This window comes from Anguilla anguilla, chromosome 2 (genome assembly GCF_013347855.1).
Source record: "Anguilla anguilla isolate fAngAng1 chromosome 2, fAngAng1.pri, whole genome shotgun sequence".
Lineage (NCBI taxonomy): Eukaryota > Metazoa > Chordata > Actinopteri > Anguilliformes > Anguillidae > Anguilla > Anguilla anguilla.
Window position 1 is genome coordinate 9,504,260 of NC_049202.1, and position 20,678 is coordinate 9,524,937.

Here is a 20,678-nt window from a genome sequence, read left to right on the forward strand (position 1 = left end):
ATATTAGTGAACTTTACGCAACCCCTTCCCTGCACCCCCCCCCCAACCCACCCCTCCCATGCATATCCCCCTCCCAGGTTAATGTACTGTGCATATCGCTTCTTTCTGGAACATGATGAAGAGCCTAATCTCTCCAGGAAGCCTTTGAGCTGTGGCAGATCTTACCAGCAAAATTTCCACTCCTGTTTCTCTCATTATAATTAGCTATGGAGCCTGTCTCACGTTGTAAGTTTATGGTATGTTGGAATAGAAAATGGAGTAAGATCATCGCTGAAACAGAAAGGCATGGTTTCAGATTTCAGGGCATTGCTCTGTGATCTCCCCATTTGAGCCTGGGGTAATTTGCGCTCTCAGATAAGAAGATCTCCAAATCAGCAGGACGTCCTGCTTGCCGTCCGGGAAGTGAAGATAATATGAGGTTACTACGGGTCGGCTCTGAAACGAGCGAGTGAAATGGTGAAAATATCTCACTCAATAACCCTGAACCGGGCTAAAGCTGAAACATCTACATCACTGTCTTTGCTGTTTGAGCCAATGGAATCTCTGGAATATGCGGGCTCTGTTGGCAGGCTATTTTTTTGTGTTTCCAAGAAGCCAAACAGACAGAGATTATTCTCTTATCCTCAAATAGGGCAGAGGGGTTATTCTCTTGCCCTCTCATAGGGCAGTGGTCTTATTATTTTGCCCTCTCATTGCTCAGAGCACTCCTCAGATTCAGGCTCTTATCTGTGGTCAAAGGCCCAGAGTTCTGGGCAGAGCTTTACACAGGTGACCCATGAGTACCATTTCATCTCTCATCAAAATCACGTGATGTCATCTCAGCCGCCGCTTCTTATCACACCACAGTTTGCCAGTCGGGGTCGTACAGACGTGAGTCAGAGGAAGACGCTGTCCTGAGAGGGAGAGAGAGCCCGAGAGAGAGAGAGAGAGAGAGACAGCCTCCCGCTCCTGTCTGCTGTTAGGACTGTGGACAGGCAGCAGAGCTGAAGGAATCTTCATATGAAGCAGTGCTATACTAATGTTTCCAATTTTACGCCTCAAGAAAAGCTGCTTTTCATTAATTAGATAATCGACACAATATCCCCGCACTTGTACAGAGTAATTAGATTCTAATAGCTGCTCAACTTGAGCCTTCAGGCTTGCTTGAGCACTGTATTTTTAATTAAAATTTTTTTCAAAATGTAGATTCTGTCTTTGGCGAGGTGTCGCAATCACTGCAGGGAATATTTGATTGGAATTGGCAGGAGGAATAGGAACGGAATTTTATAAACTCATCATATAATATTGTTTTATTCAGCTGCTCTGTGCAGCTCTGTGTGAAATTCACTCAAAACCAGTGAGATCCCTGTTTTTAACATCAAGAGGAAATGAACAGCCTTTTTCAGTTTCTCAAGCTGAACATTGTAACAGCAGGATCATGGACTCAATACCACATGTTTTTAAGAGCAGTTGCTATTCAACTTTGGCCCGAGGGTCAGAACTGATCACCCTGAAAGCACCTGGTCCTGACGTCTTGCAGAGGTCGCCGTGTCTAAACCAGAGGCGTAGAGATGCCGCATTGGGATGAATGGGCTGAGTGATGTCTCCATGGAAACCCTCCCCATCTCATGAATGACGGGGGCTTGTGCCACTCGGGACACTCAGCCTCTCATTGGTTCATCATCCCGTATCCCTGGATACCTTCGGCCCCCGTCCCAGGAAAACTCCGGCCGGAAGGTGAGGAAGTCTAGACTCCAGCCTGGAGAGCAAAAGAGAGCATCTGCTTATTTTCATCCTTACTTTTTACTTAACTGATCGGTTAAAGCAGATTGGTTACACAGGTAATTCATTTCACCTGGTCAGTTTGGTCTGAAACTGGTTCCTGATTTTTATTCATCTGCACAGAGCTTTATTTTTAAAATTTTTTTAAAACAGACATGATCATTTGAGTAGAGTGCTTCTGTTGATGTTTTTTCTGATATGTCTGTTTGATTAGTCTGGTTCTTCTGAGGGAACCAGCTGTGGGCTCTTAACACAGCTGCTTGGCAAGACTGGCACAGCTGCCGACCCCGGAGCGGAGAGGCACACCTGAGCTGCTTCCTCCTGCCTGGGGAGGATCGGCGGATTGCAGGAACTCGGTCGCTGATTTTCCGTAAACGCGTTTAATTTTGCGTGTAGCTGCGAGAGCCTTTCGCTCTTGAAGTGAATGGCAAGTAATGAAGCGGTGATTGCTGCCGGTTATTGTTTACGGTACGCGTCACCGGTCTCGCGGCTTGATTGGTGGCTCCCGGTGTGTTTCGGGAAACAGGAATTTGCATATTGCTTTGAAGGAGTGAACATTGAAAGCAGAGTAATTAATTGGTGAATATTTGATTTAAACATGGAGCCGTTTCTCAGCGCAGCTGTTTCTAACGGGGCTCGTTTTAATCACTCCAGTTGTTAAATTCACCTTTGAACATGATAATAGGGCTGCAGTCCAGGTCGGTACATGGAGACGCACGTGATCATGAATAGGCTCATTTATAAATGAACGGAGATAAATGCTGTTATCACAGAAACGCAGGTCAGATCGGTTTTAGGCAGCCAAATTAACAAAACCTTGAATCACTGGTGTGAAATATCCTTGCGTATGAACTGCGGAGTCTGTGGAACAGTTGGCCCATTTGTAGGGTGGGAAATGGTAATAAAAGATAAGATTCTTTCCATCACTGGCATGTATGAGGCTGTTACTGTGTTGGATGCCCGCCCATCCTGCTTGCCGTGGAAGAGGAAACCGTCCTGCAGCGAGGCGGACCTCCCTCTGCGTTCTGTTCCCCCTGCAGAACCGGCCTTCCCCCAACACCAGAAAGGGGAGAAATACGGAGGCTTCTCAGACCGGTTTCAAACAGATGGGAGGGAACAGTTGTCTACTCTATCCTGATAATTACTGTAACATTCCTGTTACCACCGGTGTAGCATAGTGGTTTCTGAACTGACTTGTAACTCAAAGGTTGTAGGTTCGATTCTGAGGTGGGGCACTGCTGTTGTAAGGGTACTTAACCTGAGTTGCTTCAGTAAATGTCCAGCTTAATAATAGGTTGTATATATAAAAAAAAGAAGTGGCTTCTGCTAAATGCAGAAATGTGATGTAACCGCTATGACATCCCTCTGGAGAATGATCCGGAATCTGCATAACTACTCCTGCCAGATCACAGCATTATGCATGGTGCTGTTTTTATATCCCAGTCTCTGGATATTTCTTCCCACTGTAGCGGAGTCACATTAAACTGAGGAAAGCACCTTAACGCTCACCCTGGATTGTGATTTTAAGGGCTAGATCTTACTGTTTTTGTTTTTTTTTGGGTGGGGGTGGGGGGGTTTGGGGGGTGCTGTGTGATGACTTAATTCTGTGCTGTTTTTAAGGCCTTGCCTTGTTTGCTGGATGCTTGTCGAGTTTAAAGATTCTCTGTGGAAGAGGCAGAGGAGCTCGGCACTGCATTATTGATGAAGGCAGAGATTCGGGGGGGGGGGGGGGAGGAGGAGGATGACAGAGATGATCGTGAGGGGCTGTGTCCTCCGGTGTGTCAATCATGTGAGTTGCAGGCACTCCTCTGTAACTCCTGTGAAACGCACCTGATTCTACTAATCAATGACTATTCGTTACTAAGCACCTGGATTAGTAGAATCAGGTGTGTTACTGCTTGGTTGGGGGAAAAAAGCCTGCTCCTACACCGGCCCCTTCTGGATAAGATTGAGGACCCCTGGTGTAGTGGTTAGAGCGTTGGACTCTGGATGTGATTGACTACAGATTTCAATGTGACTCTAACGTCCTTATTGTACCCTTGTGCACCAATTTTACCATTTCTGTGCAGATGAACCTGCCTCGGCTGTGTTTAGTGTTCTGGTGGAAACGTGTGTTAGTGATACTGAAAAGCACAGTCGAAACTCACGGTGGTGATGCCTGCTGTTCTTGTTATTTCAGAGGTGTTGGAGAGGGCTAAATGAATGGAGGTCGCAATGTAATCCGATCGGTATTAATATGCACCAGAGTGAGCGATTTCACATCCCACTAGACTGTGCGCAGATGGAGAGGAGCTGGCTGAAATCTCACGTTGACTTCGGCCCCGTCAGATTGGGTCCGCCAGCGCGGAGCGCGTTTGTGCGCGTTAAATATTTAATGGCCTCCTCGCGGCGGCACGAGTGGACCCGCGTTGGGGTCTGAAACTCAACTCCAGCGCTGTGTACATGTGTGAATAATTAAACGTTCTCAGCGTCGTTTTGATGGATTTTGTGCGTCTGCGGTGCTTCTTCGGGGGGTGTTGACGCTAATGGAAAGGGATAGACTAAGGGGGTAAATGTTGTGACATTAAGTGATTCATCGGATCGAATATCAGTCGGAGTTATTGATGGCCTGTGTGATGTAGAGCTTTGGTTTGCTTCCTGAAAGTTTTTTTCACTTTGTTTGTTTCAGTTGCCTGACAGCAGGCCCCACCCACAAATAAGGGCTCCCGTTGCATTCTGGGATTGCTAAATGCAGCATACATCAGACTGAAACCAATGGAGGGGTGTGTGCTTGGTAGACTTGGTCAGCTGAACCTCATTTGTGTTTCTCTCTCTCTCTCTCTCTCTCAGGAGACGCTGCAGCAGTTTATTATGATGCCTCTACCCAACGTGCTGACACTTGGACGGAACCCTCTCTGTGGTAGGTCTGTTGCCGTGGAAATGGAGACACCCCCCTCTTAGTGATGAAAGCTTGGTTCTTGTGTGACACTGGATTCAGAGTTTTGGCTAAAAAGGGGCGTGTCACCTTAGTTAAGACTTTAGCTATAGATTTTATGGTAAATGAAGTTAGAAAATATCGCCTCTGCTGTTCTGTGTGGTGCTCTGTCGTATTCACTGAACAGCGATCAGCCTGTTCTTCAAACAAGCCTTTCATCCTGTGCAGCGTGATCCAGTGAAAGGCAGTCCTCAAATCATCTTCGTTTAATTGAAGTAAAATATGTTTCTGCTTAATTAACTATGAATGGGAATTGGCATGGAGAGGATAATGTGCAGAGACCCCGGTCTCTGTTCTGTAATCAAATCTCGCCCCCCCCCCCCCCCCCTTCCTGACGGTACTAATTAACCCCAACTGTTCATCATAGCGGTATTAGATTAGCTAATAATTTCGGGCTGCACCGTGGTGCTAAAGCTTGCATTTGGGCAGTGGAATGGGCGGTGTTTCAGATGCATGCACTTCAAATGCCTGCATTTGAAATACCACCTATTACACCCGCATTTGGACAGTGGAATGCATTTGTATTTATGCATTTCACCTCTAATAAGGATTACTCACCTTTCCTTTATTGGGATTGTGACTCTGATTAGAGTTTATGTGTTTGGGAGGTGTGACAGAGTCTATTTTAGCTCGTTCCTGCGAGCGGTAGGATGTCCTCCAGGCTTGTTCCTCCAGCAGAACCCGGTTGCAGGAGCAGGAAGAGACTGAGCTTTGCAGGGGTCATTTCCTCTTCCTGTTGCCTGAGACAGGAAGAGCAGCAGGCCTCCACACCTGCTCCCAGCCCGGCCCAGGTGCTTCCTGCTCCGACGGAACCCCCGTAACCGAGCAACACGCAGGAGCATTGTCACGACAACAGAGTCATCAGCAGAACGGGCCTGTGCAGCCTCATGTGCAAATAAAAACCACAAAAATCAAATATCTATACGCTCACACATCCTCAAACCACACACGTGCACACGCAGGCACACACGCACACACATACTCACATTACATACACACACAGTCTGTCTCACTCACACACAATACTCAAACCACCCAACCCCCCACACCCACACCCACTCACACACACGCACACACACCCGGTCCTGTGAAATCTAATGCAGTCAAATCCTTAACTCCACCTCACCACCTAAAATGGTGTTAAATTGTGCCGCTGCACACCAGTGGCCCTTGGGTCTTTCGTTCAGCTTATTTAAAAGGTGTTTGGGCTCATACCACATTGGGCATATTGTATTGGTTTTGAAATTGCGTGTCACAGTTGGATGCCAGCTTTTGGAACACACAGGGGACCAGTTGTGTTTTTACTGTGAAATCAGTGCCTCTCGGCGCTGGCCAATGAGGTCACTCGCTGAATTAGCACAGGTAGCGTTCCCTGAAGCGTCACTGAAACGTTGCTGCTGTCGGTAAAGGTCACCGGGGCGAACGGAGGCGGTGCGCCTCTCTGCAGAATTCTTTTGTGATGAAAATAAGAGGCCAGGTCGAAGTCACCCTCCAGCTTTTCCCTTTCCGCAGAGTGACATTTGAGTCAACAACTATTTCTGTTTTCATTTGTCATAAAAATAAATATTAGCTCACCAACACCTTCTCATGAAATCAAAACTGGAAAAGGGGAGATTTTCAACAATTGCAATGCCCTAAATAAAATAAACAAGTAAAACATCCTTCGGTCAGCGTCACAGCAACCTGCTGAAACCAGGAAGAGGGTTTTTCTTATTCTTAACTGTGTGGGCCCAATTATGCAGCATGGGAGCCAGTAAATGGATCCATCTCTAAGGTGTCCTGTCATTTAAAATGGAAAAACATAAATTCCATGGAATTTTACTTGATGAGGATGTCCTGCCCAGCTGACCCCCGTGTTTGAGGTACATGGGGGACCCTTTAGTGAGCCGGAGGGGGGCGGGGGTGTGGCTTCCACAGTTACCCTCAGGGGTCAGAGGTCAGGGGAGGGAAATGTGGTGGCCGAGTGGGCCGGGGGCCCCCCAGTCTCCCCCTGGGGAGGGCATGCTATTGTGGCCAAATACAGACGTTGGGGTTGCGCTTTCTTCTGGAGCTTTAAAAGGTGGGCACGGATGGCACGGATGGCATCCGATGGGCGCTCTTTTATAGCTTTTGTGAAGCTGGATAGTACTGTATGCAAATGGAGAAGCCATAAGGAATTGTACTTCCTCATTGGTGACAGTGTATTTTCAGTTCAGCTGTCTTCCTTGTGAGGGAAGCAGGTGACCCGATGAGCCGTTTTCCTAATTGGTCCATTTCCTGCTGTGTGTTTCCACTTCCTGTTTCCTGTGAGCTGCAGCAGTTTGCAGGCTCTGGCAGGAGAGTGTACTATGATGTCAGAACTGATCCTTTTTATTCGGCTACCGTGAAGAAAGGTCGTTTGAGCGTTTTGAACCAAGATAACCTCTGCACAGAAAACCCAACAAACCTGACAGCCTAGGCACCCAAACACCACATACTGAAATCTGGGGGACACAGGGTCATTGTGCCCCTGAATTCCCCTGCGTCAACCCCACTTCTACAGTAACCTCTGCTGGATTTGCCCTTGACCGTGAGCTTGCCTGCATCAGCATTTTTACACTATAATCCCACACCATTAGTCTGAGGCCTGAGGTCTGGGACATCAGGGTTGCCAGACGTAGAGTTGGGGGGTGAGTAGTTGGGGACTATGTCTGTGTGGGACCCCTGTATGGATTACACGCTCTGTGTTTGCTTTGTAAAAAATTGAGGTTTTTTTTTTGTTTTGTTTTTTTTGTTTTTTCAGAGCAAGGTCTCGAGGAAATTAAGAAATTACTGCTGCTGTTGCTGGGATGTGCAGTGCAGGTGAGCGACAGTTTGGATGCTGTTGTTTACCGACGTGTCCCAATGTAAATTCAGAACAGTGTTTGTAGTTTTTGGCTGGACCTCAACAGCGGGGCCAGCCCTACAAACGCGAATGTCTGTGACTGACCGAGTGACTGAGTGATGAAGTTACACCATTGGTCGGCCGGAGAGGTCCAGCCATATACTAGGTTTTGACCTGGTGTTGTTTCAGACTCCTCCGCCTTCACCTTTTCTAAGAACCAATAACAGAAAAGCTCAGGAACAGATGAGAGTAAAATGCTGTGCTGTGAGCATCTGCAGCTGGTCTAACAGCAGCTGCTCTCTCCTGCTTTCAGTGTGAGGAGAAAGAGGAGTACATCGACAGGATTCAGACCTTAGACTTCCACACTAAGGCTGTGATCGCCTCGCACATCCAGGAGGTAATGTACAAGAGTATGAACATTACACTCACATACTCACACACACATTCTTTCACACACTCACATACTCGCGTACACACACACACACACACACAGCACACAGACTTTCTCTCTCAGTCATATATTTAATTCATCTTATGAACAGAACTTGACAAGCATATGCATTTAAGTCCTAAATTATTGAAGGGTCGGAGTCTATATTTGTTTATCATCACAGAGGTTGATGTTGCTTGTTCTCTCCTTGTCTTTCTCTCTGTCCTTCCTGTCCCTCCCTCTTTCTAACTCTCCTCTCTCTTCCTCTCTCCCCCCACTCTCTCTTTCTCTCTGTCTCCTTCCCTCTCTCTCTGTCCTTGCCTCTCTCTCCCTGTCTGTCTCACTCCCTCTCTGTCCCCCCCTTTCCCTCTTTCTCCCTCTCCCCCCTCCCTCCTCTGAAGGTGACCCATAACCAGGAGAATGTGTTGGACCTGCAGTGGGTGGAGGTGGAGGATCTGGCCCCAGAGGACCTGGAGTCCCTGTCCCGGAACATGGCCTTCCACCTCAAACGACTGGTGGACGAGAGGGACGAGCAGCTGGAGGTACAATCACGTCTCATGCTTCACATTACAACAGCCAATCACATCGCAGGCTTCACATTGCTACAGCCAGTCACATCATAAGCTTCACATTACTACAGCCAATCACATCGCAGGCAAATTTCACTGTTCCCTTTATAAAGCCCATGTGTGTATGTCTTGTTGTATGATGTCATATCTCTTGTGCTCTCTGCAGAAGATCGTGGAGCTGACTCAGGAGAGGGACTGCGGGCAGTACTACCCCCCCGCCCCGTGCACCCAGTCCCCCAACGGATCTCCCAGCATGCACCGCACCGAGAGCCGCCAGCACCTGTCCGTGGAGCTGGCCGACGCCAAGGCCAAGATTCGCCGCCTGAGACAGGAGCTGTAAGTCACTGCGAACGCCGCAGTCCCCCCTCTCTACCCCCCCATCCCCCCCCCGGCCCGTCCCGCCCTCTACAGCCACCTGCAGTGTCTGCAGGCTTTTGTGGTTTCCCTTCAGTCGGAAACCAATTTAGATATGCAGCTCTTTAAATAATCAGTGTCTCCAGCTAAGAGCTTAAGAGCTGCAGCACACTGAAGCCCAGCAGACACTTCGGCTCGGCAGGGCTGTAGCTGAAGAATCCTGGAGTTCAGGCTCCTGCAGCTCCGCGTGTGAAGTGTAGTCCTGAGGTTATAACCTTCCGCCATTTCCTCTCCTTAAGAGACGGAGCGCTTACTGAACGCTCTAACGCAGAAGCTTTTTTGATGATCACAAATAGTTATTGATTTGACTTTCTCATTAAAAGTGCATTTTCCTATAAAGAGCTGCCAGAGCAGCTACATTAGTTTATTAGCCTGGGCGTGGTCTCTGTGTTGGCTAAGCTGGGTGCATCCACTGTCTAGGTATGCTTTACTGGAGAATAAAAACAGATCGTGACTTGCACAACATTTGCCACAGTCTCTGAAATTGGTACGTGTACTTTCCTCTTAGTGTATTTATTGTGATTTGTGGTTTGGGGTTTTGTTCTGGTGTGCATTTTTTAATTGAATCAATATATCAAAAAAAAGAAAGAAATTCAATTTAAGTTTAGTGGATAGCAGAGCTCGTAGGATTCAGATTTGCCCTCTACCATTTTTTAATGTGTTGATGTATGATCATGAGCTCATTGTCATCATATGATGTCACTGGGATGATCCCGCGCGCGGAGAAGGTTAGCTCTGTTCATTAAGAACTTTTAAAAGAGCGAGAACATGATGACCTTGCCTCTGTTCAGCACTCGATTGGATCAGTGAATTTAGAGGGGATGTGATGTGTGTTTTAATGGGAATGTGTTTACTGCATGAGCTAACTGCAGACAGTGCCAGTACTGTCTGCCCAATGTCAAAATGAGTTGCGTCCTGATTCGTCCCACACACCTCCCTCTGTGGGATGCTCAGTATAGGGTGGTACGAATCACAGAATCTATAGATGATGATGTTAATACTGATTGTGATCATGAGTTATTCCAGTGTACTGTGTGGTCTTCCAGCATGCTGCGCGTTATTGCAATATGCTGTGCTTTTTCCCCAATGTGCCTCGGTGGGGTAATTTGTCTCAGTATCCTAATGTGCAGCTGCGGTGTAAATCCGTCCCGGGCCCAAAGCTGTTATTAGCCTGATTGACTCCACAGCCAACAAGAGCCCGAACATTTTCCCTTCACGTTAATGCAGACCGTTATTACCCCTGCCCCCCGCAGCAGCTGTGAAATTAGGAGATGTGTCTGTCCCCCCCCCCGCACGTCCCCACCCGTCACGGTGGGGAGATTTGGGGGGGTGTGACAGATAGAATGGGGGGTTGCCATTACGCAGTAATTTGGGGAATGACAGCGGAAGAGAGCGGGACAGACAGACGGATGCAGCAGGGACTGCAGACTAATTACACACTTCTGGGTTCAGCTCTCGCTGTTTTCGGCAGGGAGGCTCGAAGGGTGGGGGGGGAGCCCCAAACTCTGTGGGGGTCCCTGCACCCCCTGCATAGCCAGACTACGCCGCCATGATACATTTCTCTGCTCACCTGGGTCAAATACCTTTTCTGAAATACATTTGACAACGCTAAAATTCCTGCAGGTTACTACTGGCAGTTTTGCAGGAAATACTCCTTTTCATAAATATTCAGAATTCAAACATCTCCTTCCGTGTGATTGTATGTCTTTGGGTAGCTAACGTGTGTTGCTGTAACTTCTCAGGGTTCTGCAGGGAGTGTTATTTCCAGCATCTGAGGGGTTATTTCATGCGTGTGTTTTGGCCCCAGGTGCGATTCCCTCTCCCTTCCGTCTTTGTTTTTGCGCAGGTAGCTGAAGAGGAGGAAGAGAATTTATCTCTGTTCCTCCTTCGGCGACTTCCCATTCCCCTCCACCGAAACGCTTGTCACACGCCCCCATTGTGCACCCTGAAGGCTAAAACACACAGTGTGAGCGCACGGTGACGCTAGCATCATTAGCAGGCTGGTGCTTTCCCTCTAATGATACGCTATTGAAAATGCTACGCTAATTACAGCCTAGCGTGCATACAGTACGAGTACCCGCGCATTACCCTCACAATTATCCCGCAGTGCAGTGACTGCATGAGGCTCTCACTTATGAAAGCAAACTAACTGATGGATGAGTGGGTAAATCCCTGAAAGCCAAACAATGCACTTAAACAGGCCCAGATTAGCTCTGTTTGTTTCTTTGTACTTTGTGCAGAATTCATGGGACTGCATTGTCATTGTTCAGGTCGGTGTTTTTGCAGAGTAAATTGATCCCGTTTCCTCAGGAACCCCTTTCTTTTCCTCTTTTTTTTTTCTTTTTTTTTTAAATAACTGACTTTCGGGAAAATGATGTCATTGATTTGAGGTCACAGCGAGAGAGGGAGAGTTGTCGGGCACTAAAGGAGAGGTAAACTGTCGGCAGTGTTTTAGCGCGGCCTGTGGGCTGGCCGTGATGTAGAGCTCCTGTGACCGCGCCCATCGCGTCAGGAGGCGCGGTTTAATGGGGTGCGTCATTCTGTTCGCGGTCTCAGGCCGCTCACGCGCAGCAGACCGTCGCATGTTCAGGCGCGTGCGGTTCGCACCGGTCGTGATGACCCGCGTTTAGAACTATGGGCCAGACCTGGGGTCCCCCCCCCCCCCGCGCGATCAGAGCGCTAAGCCAAGCGTGCCACCTGCTGCCTCCTCCGCCTGAAACTCAAAGGAGCTCCAGCAATAAAACAAACCCCCTCCTGATAACAACACTCCGGTTTCAGATTAAAAGCAATTCAAGTCAGGTTTTTGGCTCTTTTATCTCAGCAGAAGTGTTCTTTTATTTCCTTTTAATATGGAAAAAGATGTGGGTGAAAGGTGAGATGAGGGGCAGGAGATCAGGTCAGAGAAGCCATCCCTGTCACATTCCGTCACGATGTTGCCATGACGAACGTTTCACGCGTGCAAAGTGGTTCGTAGCCATCTCGGCGGTTTAGGCTAAAGCTTGCTTGTTTCTTTTCGGGTCTCACGTACTGGCCACAGAACCTTATGTCTGTGAAGTTCACTTTTGGCTGGGTTTTGCCACTAGGGTTATTTTTTGAATCCGTAGCTTTAATTGAAGAGATGGATGTGACAGAGATTTGTCACTCCCAGGAGGGCTTTAGCAGTTTCCGCAGTTGTCTTTTTTTTTTCTTTTTTTTTTGTCCTCGTTTGCTTGTTTGTCCCCACAGAAGTTTAAAAAACAAAGTGGAAAGGCCCTCTCGTGCTTTTAACTGATCATACCTCAAAAGAACCCCTGGGTGTGATGAGAAAATCATGGTGGATCCTGGAGGCCACACCACAGTCATTCATAAACTCCTGACAGCTCCTCTGTTTCCTTCGGGCACTGCTGAGGACAGCTATGGGCTGTGGGTGTATTGTTACTTCAGCTTCCTGTTAACCTCAGTGGAGTGGTTTCTGTGACTACAAATACCAAAAATCTGAATGTGCTGATAAGATAACAGAAAAAAGATACTGTCATGAGCAGAAAAGATTTGCAATGCTTCAGAATACACAGGAAAATATTCAAATTACATTTTATGATTTTTAGGCACTGCAGTTTTTAGAAAAAGAAAGATGCTGTGTTTTATATTCCAAAAAGTGAACATTTGCTGTATGTTGTAGTATAATTAATTTCCCTGAGGGTAAAGTGATGACTGCAGTTAAGGATTTTTCTGTTTGTGCACCTATTTACATAACAGTTTACCTAAAAAATAAAAATGTAGAAAATAAACAGTTCTAAGGATGTATGCCCACAAGCCCTTTGGCACTAAAGTAGGTATAATACTGTAGAAAATCATTTCTAATCTGTATATCTCTCTCTCTCTCTCTCTCCATCTCTACATTTTTCTCTCTCTCGCTCTCTCTCTCGCTCAGGGAGGAGAAGAGTGAGCAGCTGATGGACTGCAGGCAGGAGCTGGAGAACCTGGAGGTGGAGCTAAAGAGGATCCAGCAGGAGGTGCCGTACATGTGGGCTTTATCATATACCTGAGGTGTTCATTATCTACCTGTGGGGTTTATCATATACCCAGTGGGTTTTATTATCTACTTGTGGGCGTTGTCCTATGCCCGAGGAGGTCATTACCTACCTGTGGGCTTTATCTTATACCTGAGGGGGGTTCATTCTCTACCTGTGCTTTATGATATACCCGAGGAGGCTGTATAGCGATAGCGGGTCTGTTGGTTAAAGGGTGAGCTGGACATTATACCGGATAAAGTTGTGTGTTTTGATCCCTGCAGAACATGCAGCTGCTGGCAGATGCGCGGTCGGCCCGGGCCTACCGTGACGAGCTGGACGCCCTGCGGGAGAAGGCCATCCGCGTCGACAAGCTGGAGAGCGAAGTGGGGCGCTACAAGGAGAAGCTGCACGACATTGAGTTCTACAGGGCCAGAGTGGAGGTATGAGGGGCTACCATAGAGTTCTGCAGGGTCAGAGTGGAAGTATGAGAAGCTTCAATAGAGTTCTACAGGGTCAGAGTGGAGGTATGAGAAGCTTCAATAGAGTTCTACAGGGTCAGAGTGAAGGTTTGTGAAAAGGGACTACCATAGAATTCTTTCGGGCCAGGATAGAGGTATGAGAGTTGGAAATACCATAGAGTTCTGCAGGGCCAGGATGGAGGTATGAAGGACTACCATGGAGTTCTACAGGACCAGGGTGATGATGCCACACAGGAAGCTGTACCGTGGATTGTGAATGCTGTTCTCTGTGCTGTGTCCGCAGGAGCTGAAGGAGGATAACCAGGTGCTCCTGGAGACAAAGAACATGCTTGAGGACCAGCTGGAGGGCTCTCGGGCGCGCTCAGACAAGCTGCATGAGCTAGAGAAGGAGAACCTGCAGCTGAAGGCCAAGATCCACGACATGGAGATGGTAAGCCCCGAGGCATTCTGGGTAATCTCTGAAGCTCTGTATTTTTGGCTATCCTCCACGGGCAGAAATGGGCTTGCAGATTGGACACAATTGTTTGAACAAAGGTTGTGGCTAGTATGATGTTTCCAGTTCCATCAGCTGCTCTCCAGTTCCATTGGCTGGTCTTTGGTCCAATCCGGTGGTCTCCATTCCCATCACCTAATCATCCCCATTCTCTAGAACCATCACATTTCCATTACAAATGATTGGCCTCCAGTCATCTACAGCTGGTGTCCTCTGTCCCCCCCCACCACCACCAGGACCGGGACGTAGACAGGAAGCGGATCGAGGAGCTCCTGGAGGAGAACCTGTCTCTGGAGATGGCTCAGAAGCAGAGCATGGATGAGTCTCTCCACCTGGGCTGGGAGCTGGAGCAGCTCTCCAAAACGCCGGAGCACACAGACGGTGAGTCCCCCCCCCCCCCTTAGCCCGGTGACGGTCCCTTCCGGAAGGACTACAGCACTGTAGCAGGTCCAGGGGAGGTGTCGAGCAGTGGGGTCCTCCCGTTGGCCAGTTTACCTGACAGTGATCATCCTGTGTTTTCATACAGTAAATGTGCGAATTGCATCAGTAGAAATGGGAACACAATTTGAAATAATGATCACAACCCCTGACTGTGCGTGTGTGTGTGTGTATATTTGTGTGTGCGTGTGTGTGTGTGTGTGTGTGTGTGTGTGCGCACGGCCTGCCGCCGCGTTCCAGTCCTGCCCCAGAAGTCCCTGAGGCACGAGGTGAACGAGCTGACGTCCAGCCGGCTGCTGAAGCTGGAGAAGGAGAACCAGACGCTGCAGCGCACGGTGGAGGAGCTAGGGGGCGGCGGTGAGCCCTCAGAGAGGACTCACACCCGGCTCCTCAAGGCCGAGAAGGAGAACCAGAGACTCGCCGAGAAGGTGGGAAAATGGCGCACCTGTACAGGTGCAGGAGACCAGGGGGGTTTGGGAAAGGAATTCACAAACAGTCCGCAGTTATAGAATCAGACGCAGAAAATCTGTATAAATCTTTAGAAAAAATGTCAAAGAAAAATTAAAGTGAGGCTAAAAGCCGTGACTCTTTTCTTCATGAAGAAGTGAGAAGAGAAGCATACGGGACCGAAAAACAAATCTGCTGTCTGACAGAAACTGGTCATGTTCATCAAAACTGAAAAAGGAAGTATGCACCATTTTAAAACAAAGGAAAGAAGTCGATTCTAGAGTAGGAAGCAGGCAGACTCTGTCTGATGAGATAATGGTGTTGATAAATGTTCTCTGTACAAACCTTTATCGTTTCAGGCTAATGCAAGTAAACTTGCAGTAGAGTAAGTCATTGACGGTCGGGGTGTGCTTTTTTCCTTTTAATTTGGTCGTTTAATTGAGGATATATTTTAGGGGGTAAATGCTGTACTTATGCCTCTAGATTAGGCTTAAATTTGAGAGAATAATAAAGTCCTTTCATCCCCCTCCTAAATGAATTGCAATTGATGTTTCTTACTAAAGAATTGAATTAAATACAGGCTTTGGAAAGGACATGGGGAAAAAAATGCAGAGGACATCGTGGACATACAGCCATGTGTGTGTGTGCACGTGTGTGTGTGTGCGCCTGTGTGTGCGTGTGTATGCGCGTGTGTATGCATGTGTGTGAGAGTGTGTGTGCGTGTCTCTCGCCTGGTACGTATGTCAGTGCTGCCGTGTCTCTGTCCTGTGCAGCTGAAGCAGCTGGACAGTGAGATGAGCGCAGACAGGCAGAGTCTGCAGAGCGCTGAGAGCCTCAAGAGTGACCTGATGAGAGAGAAGGGGCAGCTGGAGAAGACGCTCGAGACACTGAGAGACATGTCTGAGAGACAGGTACCCCCAACCCCAACCCTAATCCCAACCCTAACCACCACCCACCCAACCCTACTCACCCTGCTCTCCAACCCCAACCCTAACCACCACCCACCCAACCCTACTCACCCTGCTCTCCAACCCCAACCCTAATCCCAACCCTAACCACCACCCACCCAACCCTACTCACCCTGCTCTCCAACCCTAACCTTGCACCCCAATCCAAACCTCACCCCCACTTCTCTGTAGCCTCTCATTATTGAAATGCATGATGTTATGATGAAATTAGCTTATCATAATGTAAAAGAGGACAATGGTATATGGTTTATCACATGCATTTACTGAGTCTCCCCTCCTTGCGGACTTTTCCAGGTGAAGGTTCTGGAGCAGGAGAACGAGCGGCTGACCCAGACGGTGGCGACCCTGCGGCAGCGGTCCCAGATCAGCGTGGAGGCGCGGGTCCGAGACGTGGAGAAGGAGAACCGGGCCCTGCACGAGTCCGTGAAGGAGAGCGGCGCCCGGCTGAGCAAGGCCGAGTTCGAGCGCGCGCAGCTGCGGAAGGACCTGGAAGCGCAGCGGGAGAAGGCCGAGAGGGCGGAGGAGCTGGAGGCGCAGGTGCAGCGCCTGGAGCGCGAGAACGAGGCCCTGCAGAAACGCGCCGCCACCCTGGGCCTCACCTGCGACAGGTGAGGAGGCTCTGCTTCATCTCCGCACCCGCGCGGGTGTGGGTGTGCTGTTAGGGTTAGGGTTAGAGGGTACACATTTTTCTTCACCTGTCTTAATGGAAAAATCACATATTTAAGATGATTACATTACTCATTTTTGTGGTAACTTTTGGTCTGCTGAATGCCTAAATGTAATAGTTTCAATAATAATAGGAAGTGGATTTATTTACTTACAGATTTTTTTAAATACCATGTCCTGTAAGTTCAGTGTCTTTGTCCTTTCTAACTGTTTTTAATATCATGTCCATATGTGTAGTGATATGTCATTTTTCTGTCCATTTTAATACCATGGAAGGTGACCTTGAGTGTTCAGAAAGGCACCTGATAAATAAAATGTATTATTATTATTGTTATTATTATTATTATGGTAAATGTTAATAGGCTGGAGGCCGTGGAGCGCGAGAGCGCGGAGCGGGAGGTGGAGACGCGGGGCCTGCGGAAGAAGCTGGACGCCCTGAGGGCCGCGGAGCTCCAGCTGGAGGCGCTGGAGAAGGAGAACGCCCAGCTGGAGGAGGAGAACCTGGAGCTGCGCAGGTCCGGGGAGGCGCAGCGGGCGGCGGGGTCCCGGGCCGCCCAGCTGGAGCAGGAGAACAGGGAGCTGGAGGAGGAGCGGGCCCAGCTCCGCAAGAGCCTGGAGCTCCTGACGGCCTCCAGCCGGAAGACGGAGCGGCTGGAGGCCAGCTGCCAGGGCCTGGACACGGAGAACCAGCGGCTGCAGAAGGCCCTGGAGAGCGGCGGCCGCAAGATCCAGCAGCTGGAGGATGAGCTGCGGGAGGTGGAGGCGGAGAACCAGGGCCTGCAGCGCAGCCTGGAGGAGCTGAAGGTCTCCAGCAAGCGCCTGGAGCAGCTGGAGAAGGAGAGCCGGGCGCTGGAGCAGGAGACGGCGCAGCTGGAGAAGGACAAGAAGCAGCTGGAGAAGGAGAACCGGCGGCTGCGGCAGCAGGCCGAGATCCGCGACGCCACGCTGGACGAGAGCCACGCCCGCCTGGCCCGCCTGGAGCAGGACAACCGTGCCCTGGGCAGGGAGGCCGCCGTCTCCAGGGACTCCTGCGGCCGCGTCCGCGACCTGGAGAAGGACAACAAGGAGCTGCTCAAGCAGGCCACCATCGACAAGAAGACCCTGCTCACCTTACGAGAGGTACCCCTGTTCCCCATACCATGCTGTGCCTCACTTCCTACTTGTGATGTCTGAAAGATTTTCATCCTGCCATTGCCACTGTGTGAGCAGGACATCAGAGGAGCATTCACGTCTTATATATTTATCTCAATAATATACTTATGTTTCTGTCTTCATTTGTTTGTTTATCATTTCTATATTGAGGTGCCAGTTTGGTGATGTAATGTAATGTAATGTAATGGTGATGCAGGAGCTGGTGAATGAGAAGCTGACGGCGCAGCAGATGAATAACGAGCTGGAGAAGCTGACTCACGAGCTGGAGAAGATCGGCCTCAATAAGGAGAGACTTCTGCAGGACGAGCAGAGCTCTGACCACAGGTACACTCACCTCTTACCTTTACCACAGGTACACTCACCTGTTCCCTTTACCACAGGTACACTCACCTGTTCCCTTTACCACAGGTACACTCACCTGTTACCTTTACCACAGGTACACTCACCTGTTCCCTTTACCACAGGTACACTCACCTGTTCCCTTTACCACAGGTACACTCACCTGTTCCCTTTACCACAGGTACATTCACCTGTTCCCTTTACCACAGGTACCTTTACCACATCTATACTCACCTGTCCCCTTTACCACAGGCACACTCACATGTTCCCTTTATCACAGGTACACTCACCTGTGACCATTTACCACAGGTACACTTTTACCTGTCAGCTTTACGACAGGGACACTCTGACCTGTTCCCTTTACCACAGGTACACTCTCACCTGTCAGCTGTCCTAATGTGTGTGTTTGGCCCACAGCAGGTACCAGCTGCTAGAGTCTAAGCTGGAGTCCACGCTGAAGAAGTCCCTGGAGATCAAGGAGGAGAAGATCGCCGCCCTGGAGGCCAGACTGGAGGAGTCATCCAACCTAAACCAGCAGCTGCGGCAGGAGCTGAAGACCGTGAGTCTCACATTTAGAGACACACATACTCACACTCACGTATATACACACACACACACACACCCATGCATTCTCACGTACACACACACACACGCACACACACAAAGTGACTGAAAGCACTAGCAGTGTAACCTCAGGGCTGACCGTTGACCCCTTGCAGGTGAAGAAGAACTATGAGGCGCTGCAGCAGAGAGAGGAAGAGGAACGCATGGTGCAGAGCTCCCCCCTGAGGGCAGGAGAGGAACTGCAGGCGGCCAGTAAGTGGGAGAAGGAGAGCCGGGAGGCGACCAGGGAGTTACTGAAGGTGAAGGACCGGCTGATCGAGGTGGAGAGGAACGTGAGTGGAACCGCACGCACGTGTAACGTGCTACGACACACATAACACACTACGACACGCATACACACTATGACACGGTTAACGCACTACAGCAATACTACAACTCGATAACACACTACAAAAAGTGTAACACACTACACCACACACCACACAATGGCACATATAACACACAACAATATGTATTAAATACATAATATGCTACAACACATTTAACACATTACACTACTGTATATAACACAGTACAACATGTATTACACACGTCTGACATAGTACAATAGGCCTTGTTAACACTTGTATCCAATACAAATCACATTTGTGTATATCTATGTGGTCAGGGGTTCAGACAATATTTGTGATGTGCTGTAATGTTTATGTTTATAATGCGTGTGCGTGGGTGTTCCGGCTGCGCAGAACGCCACCCTGCAGGCGGAGAAGCAGGCCCTGCGCACGCAGCTGAAGCAGCTAGAGACGCAAAGCGACAACCTGCAGGCGCAGATCCTGGTTCTGCAGCGGCAGACCGCCTCGCTGCAGGAGAGCAACACCACCCTGCAGACGCAGAACGCCAAGCTGCAGGTACGTCTGCACCGCGGCATCGTGGGAAGGCTGGGGTCCGTCTGCACCGCTGCATCGTGGGAAGGCTGGGGTCCGTCTGCACCGCGGCATCGTGGGAAGGGTGGGGTCCGTCTGCACCGCTGCATCGTGGGAAGGGTGGGGTCCGTCTGCACCGCTGTGGAACTGTTTTAAATGTCTCAGCAGCTCCAACACAAACATCCAAGAGAAGCTTTTGGCCTGTGTCCAGTGGGTGGTGTGTATTTTAAGGTTAGCATTTTCTTTAGCTCCACGGAGGTGGTATAAATTCTCCCCTGTCACAGAAACCCCACCTCCCCACAATTGTAGCCCTGCCCCTCAGATGTAACCCCGCCCCCTTCCCTGCCCCCCGTAGGTGGAGAACTCCACGCTGAGCTCGCAGAGTGCCTCTCTGATGGCGCAGAACGCGCAGCTGCAGAGCCAGCAGTGCAGCGCCGAGAGCGAGCGGGAGGGGGCGCTGCGGGAGCGGGAGGACCTGCGCTGCGCCCACGAGCTGCTGCTGCGCGACCACGAGAAGCTGGCGGCGCTGCACGAGCGCCAGGCCGCCGAGTACGAGGCGCTCATCGGCAAGCACGGCGGCCTCAAGGCCGCGCACAAGAGCCTGGAGCTGGAGCACCGCGAGCTGGAGGACCGGTGAGCCCGCGCCACCTCCCCTCAACGCGCTCTCAACGCTCTCTCAACGCTCTCTCAACGCTTCTCTCAGCGCTCTCTCAATGCTCTGTCAACGCTCTCTCAACGCTGTCTCAGTGCTCTCACAATACACTCACAATGCTCTAAGAACACTCTCTCAACCTTCTCTCAATGCTCTCTCAACTCTCCCTCAACGCTCTCTCAACGCTCTGTCAACAGTGTCTCAGCGCTCTTGCAGTACACTCACAATGCTCTAAGAACACTCTTTCAACACTTTGTATCTTCCCTCAATGCTGCCTGAACGCTTTCACAATACACCCACAATGCCCTGACACCATTCTCACAGGCTGTGCGTGTGAAATTCACCCGTGCTGAAGGTCGCGCTTGCTGAAGGTCTCCTGTGTTTCACGGCCGCAGGTATAACCAGCTGCTGAAGCAGAAGGACCAGCTGAAGCAGCTGGAGAGGGACCTGAAGGCCGAGCAGGAGAAGATGCTCTCGGAGAGCCGCGATCACAAAGCCACCACCGAGCAGTACCACCGACTCAAGGAGGAAAACGACAAGTGAGTTCAGGAAACGGGACGTACCGCCCGTGTGTGTGA

General features: G+C 49.7%; 1 protein-coding gene across 14 annotated transcripts in view; it reads left to right on the top strand.

Annotated features, from left to right (window-relative positions):
* LOC118221032 (girdin-like) overlaps window positions 1-20,678 on the top strand; it is a 53,249-nt gene that overhangs the window by 17,963 nt on the left and 14,608 nt on the right. For 12 of the 14 annotated variants that reach the window (XM_035405609.1, XM_035405610.1, XM_035405616.1 and 9 more), the window contains exons 4-22: window positions 4,591-4,660; window positions 7,497-7,555; window positions 7,891-7,974; window positions 8,409-8,549; window positions 8,743-8,912; window positions 12,901-12,982; window positions 13,264-13,422; window positions 13,745-13,891; window positions 14,191-14,335; window positions 14,633-14,820; window positions 15,613-15,750; window positions 16,102-16,415; window positions 16,836-17,592; window positions 17,822-17,949; window positions 18,382-18,523; window positions 18,684-18,860; window positions 19,272-19,433; window positions 19,804-20,081; window positions 20,496-20,639. In XM_035405609.1, the coding sequence (XP_035261500.1) occupies window positions 4,591-4,660; window positions 7,497-7,555; window positions 7,891-7,974; window positions 8,409-8,549; window positions 8,743-8,912; window positions 12,901-12,982; window positions 13,264-13,422; window positions 13,745-13,891; window positions 14,191-14,335; window positions 14,633-14,820; window positions 15,613-15,750; window positions 16,102-16,415; window positions 16,836-17,592; window positions 17,822-17,949; window positions 18,382-18,523; window positions 18,684-18,860; window positions 19,272-19,433; window positions 19,804-20,081; window positions 20,496-20,639 (3,485 nt within the window). The remainder of the gene's footprint in view (window positions 1-4,590; window positions 4,661-7,496; window positions 7,556-7,890; window positions 7,975-8,408; window positions 8,550-8,742; window positions 8,913-12,900; window positions 12,983-13,263; window positions 13,423-13,744; window positions 13,892-14,190; window positions 14,336-14,632; window positions 14,821-15,612; window positions 15,751-16,101; window positions 16,416-16,835; window positions 17,593-17,821; window positions 17,950-18,381; window positions 18,524-18,683; window positions 18,861-19,271; window positions 19,434-19,803; window positions 20,082-20,495; window positions 20,640-20,678) is intronic. The other 2 variants (XM_035405612.1, XM_035405615.1) reach the window with 1 other exon arrangement.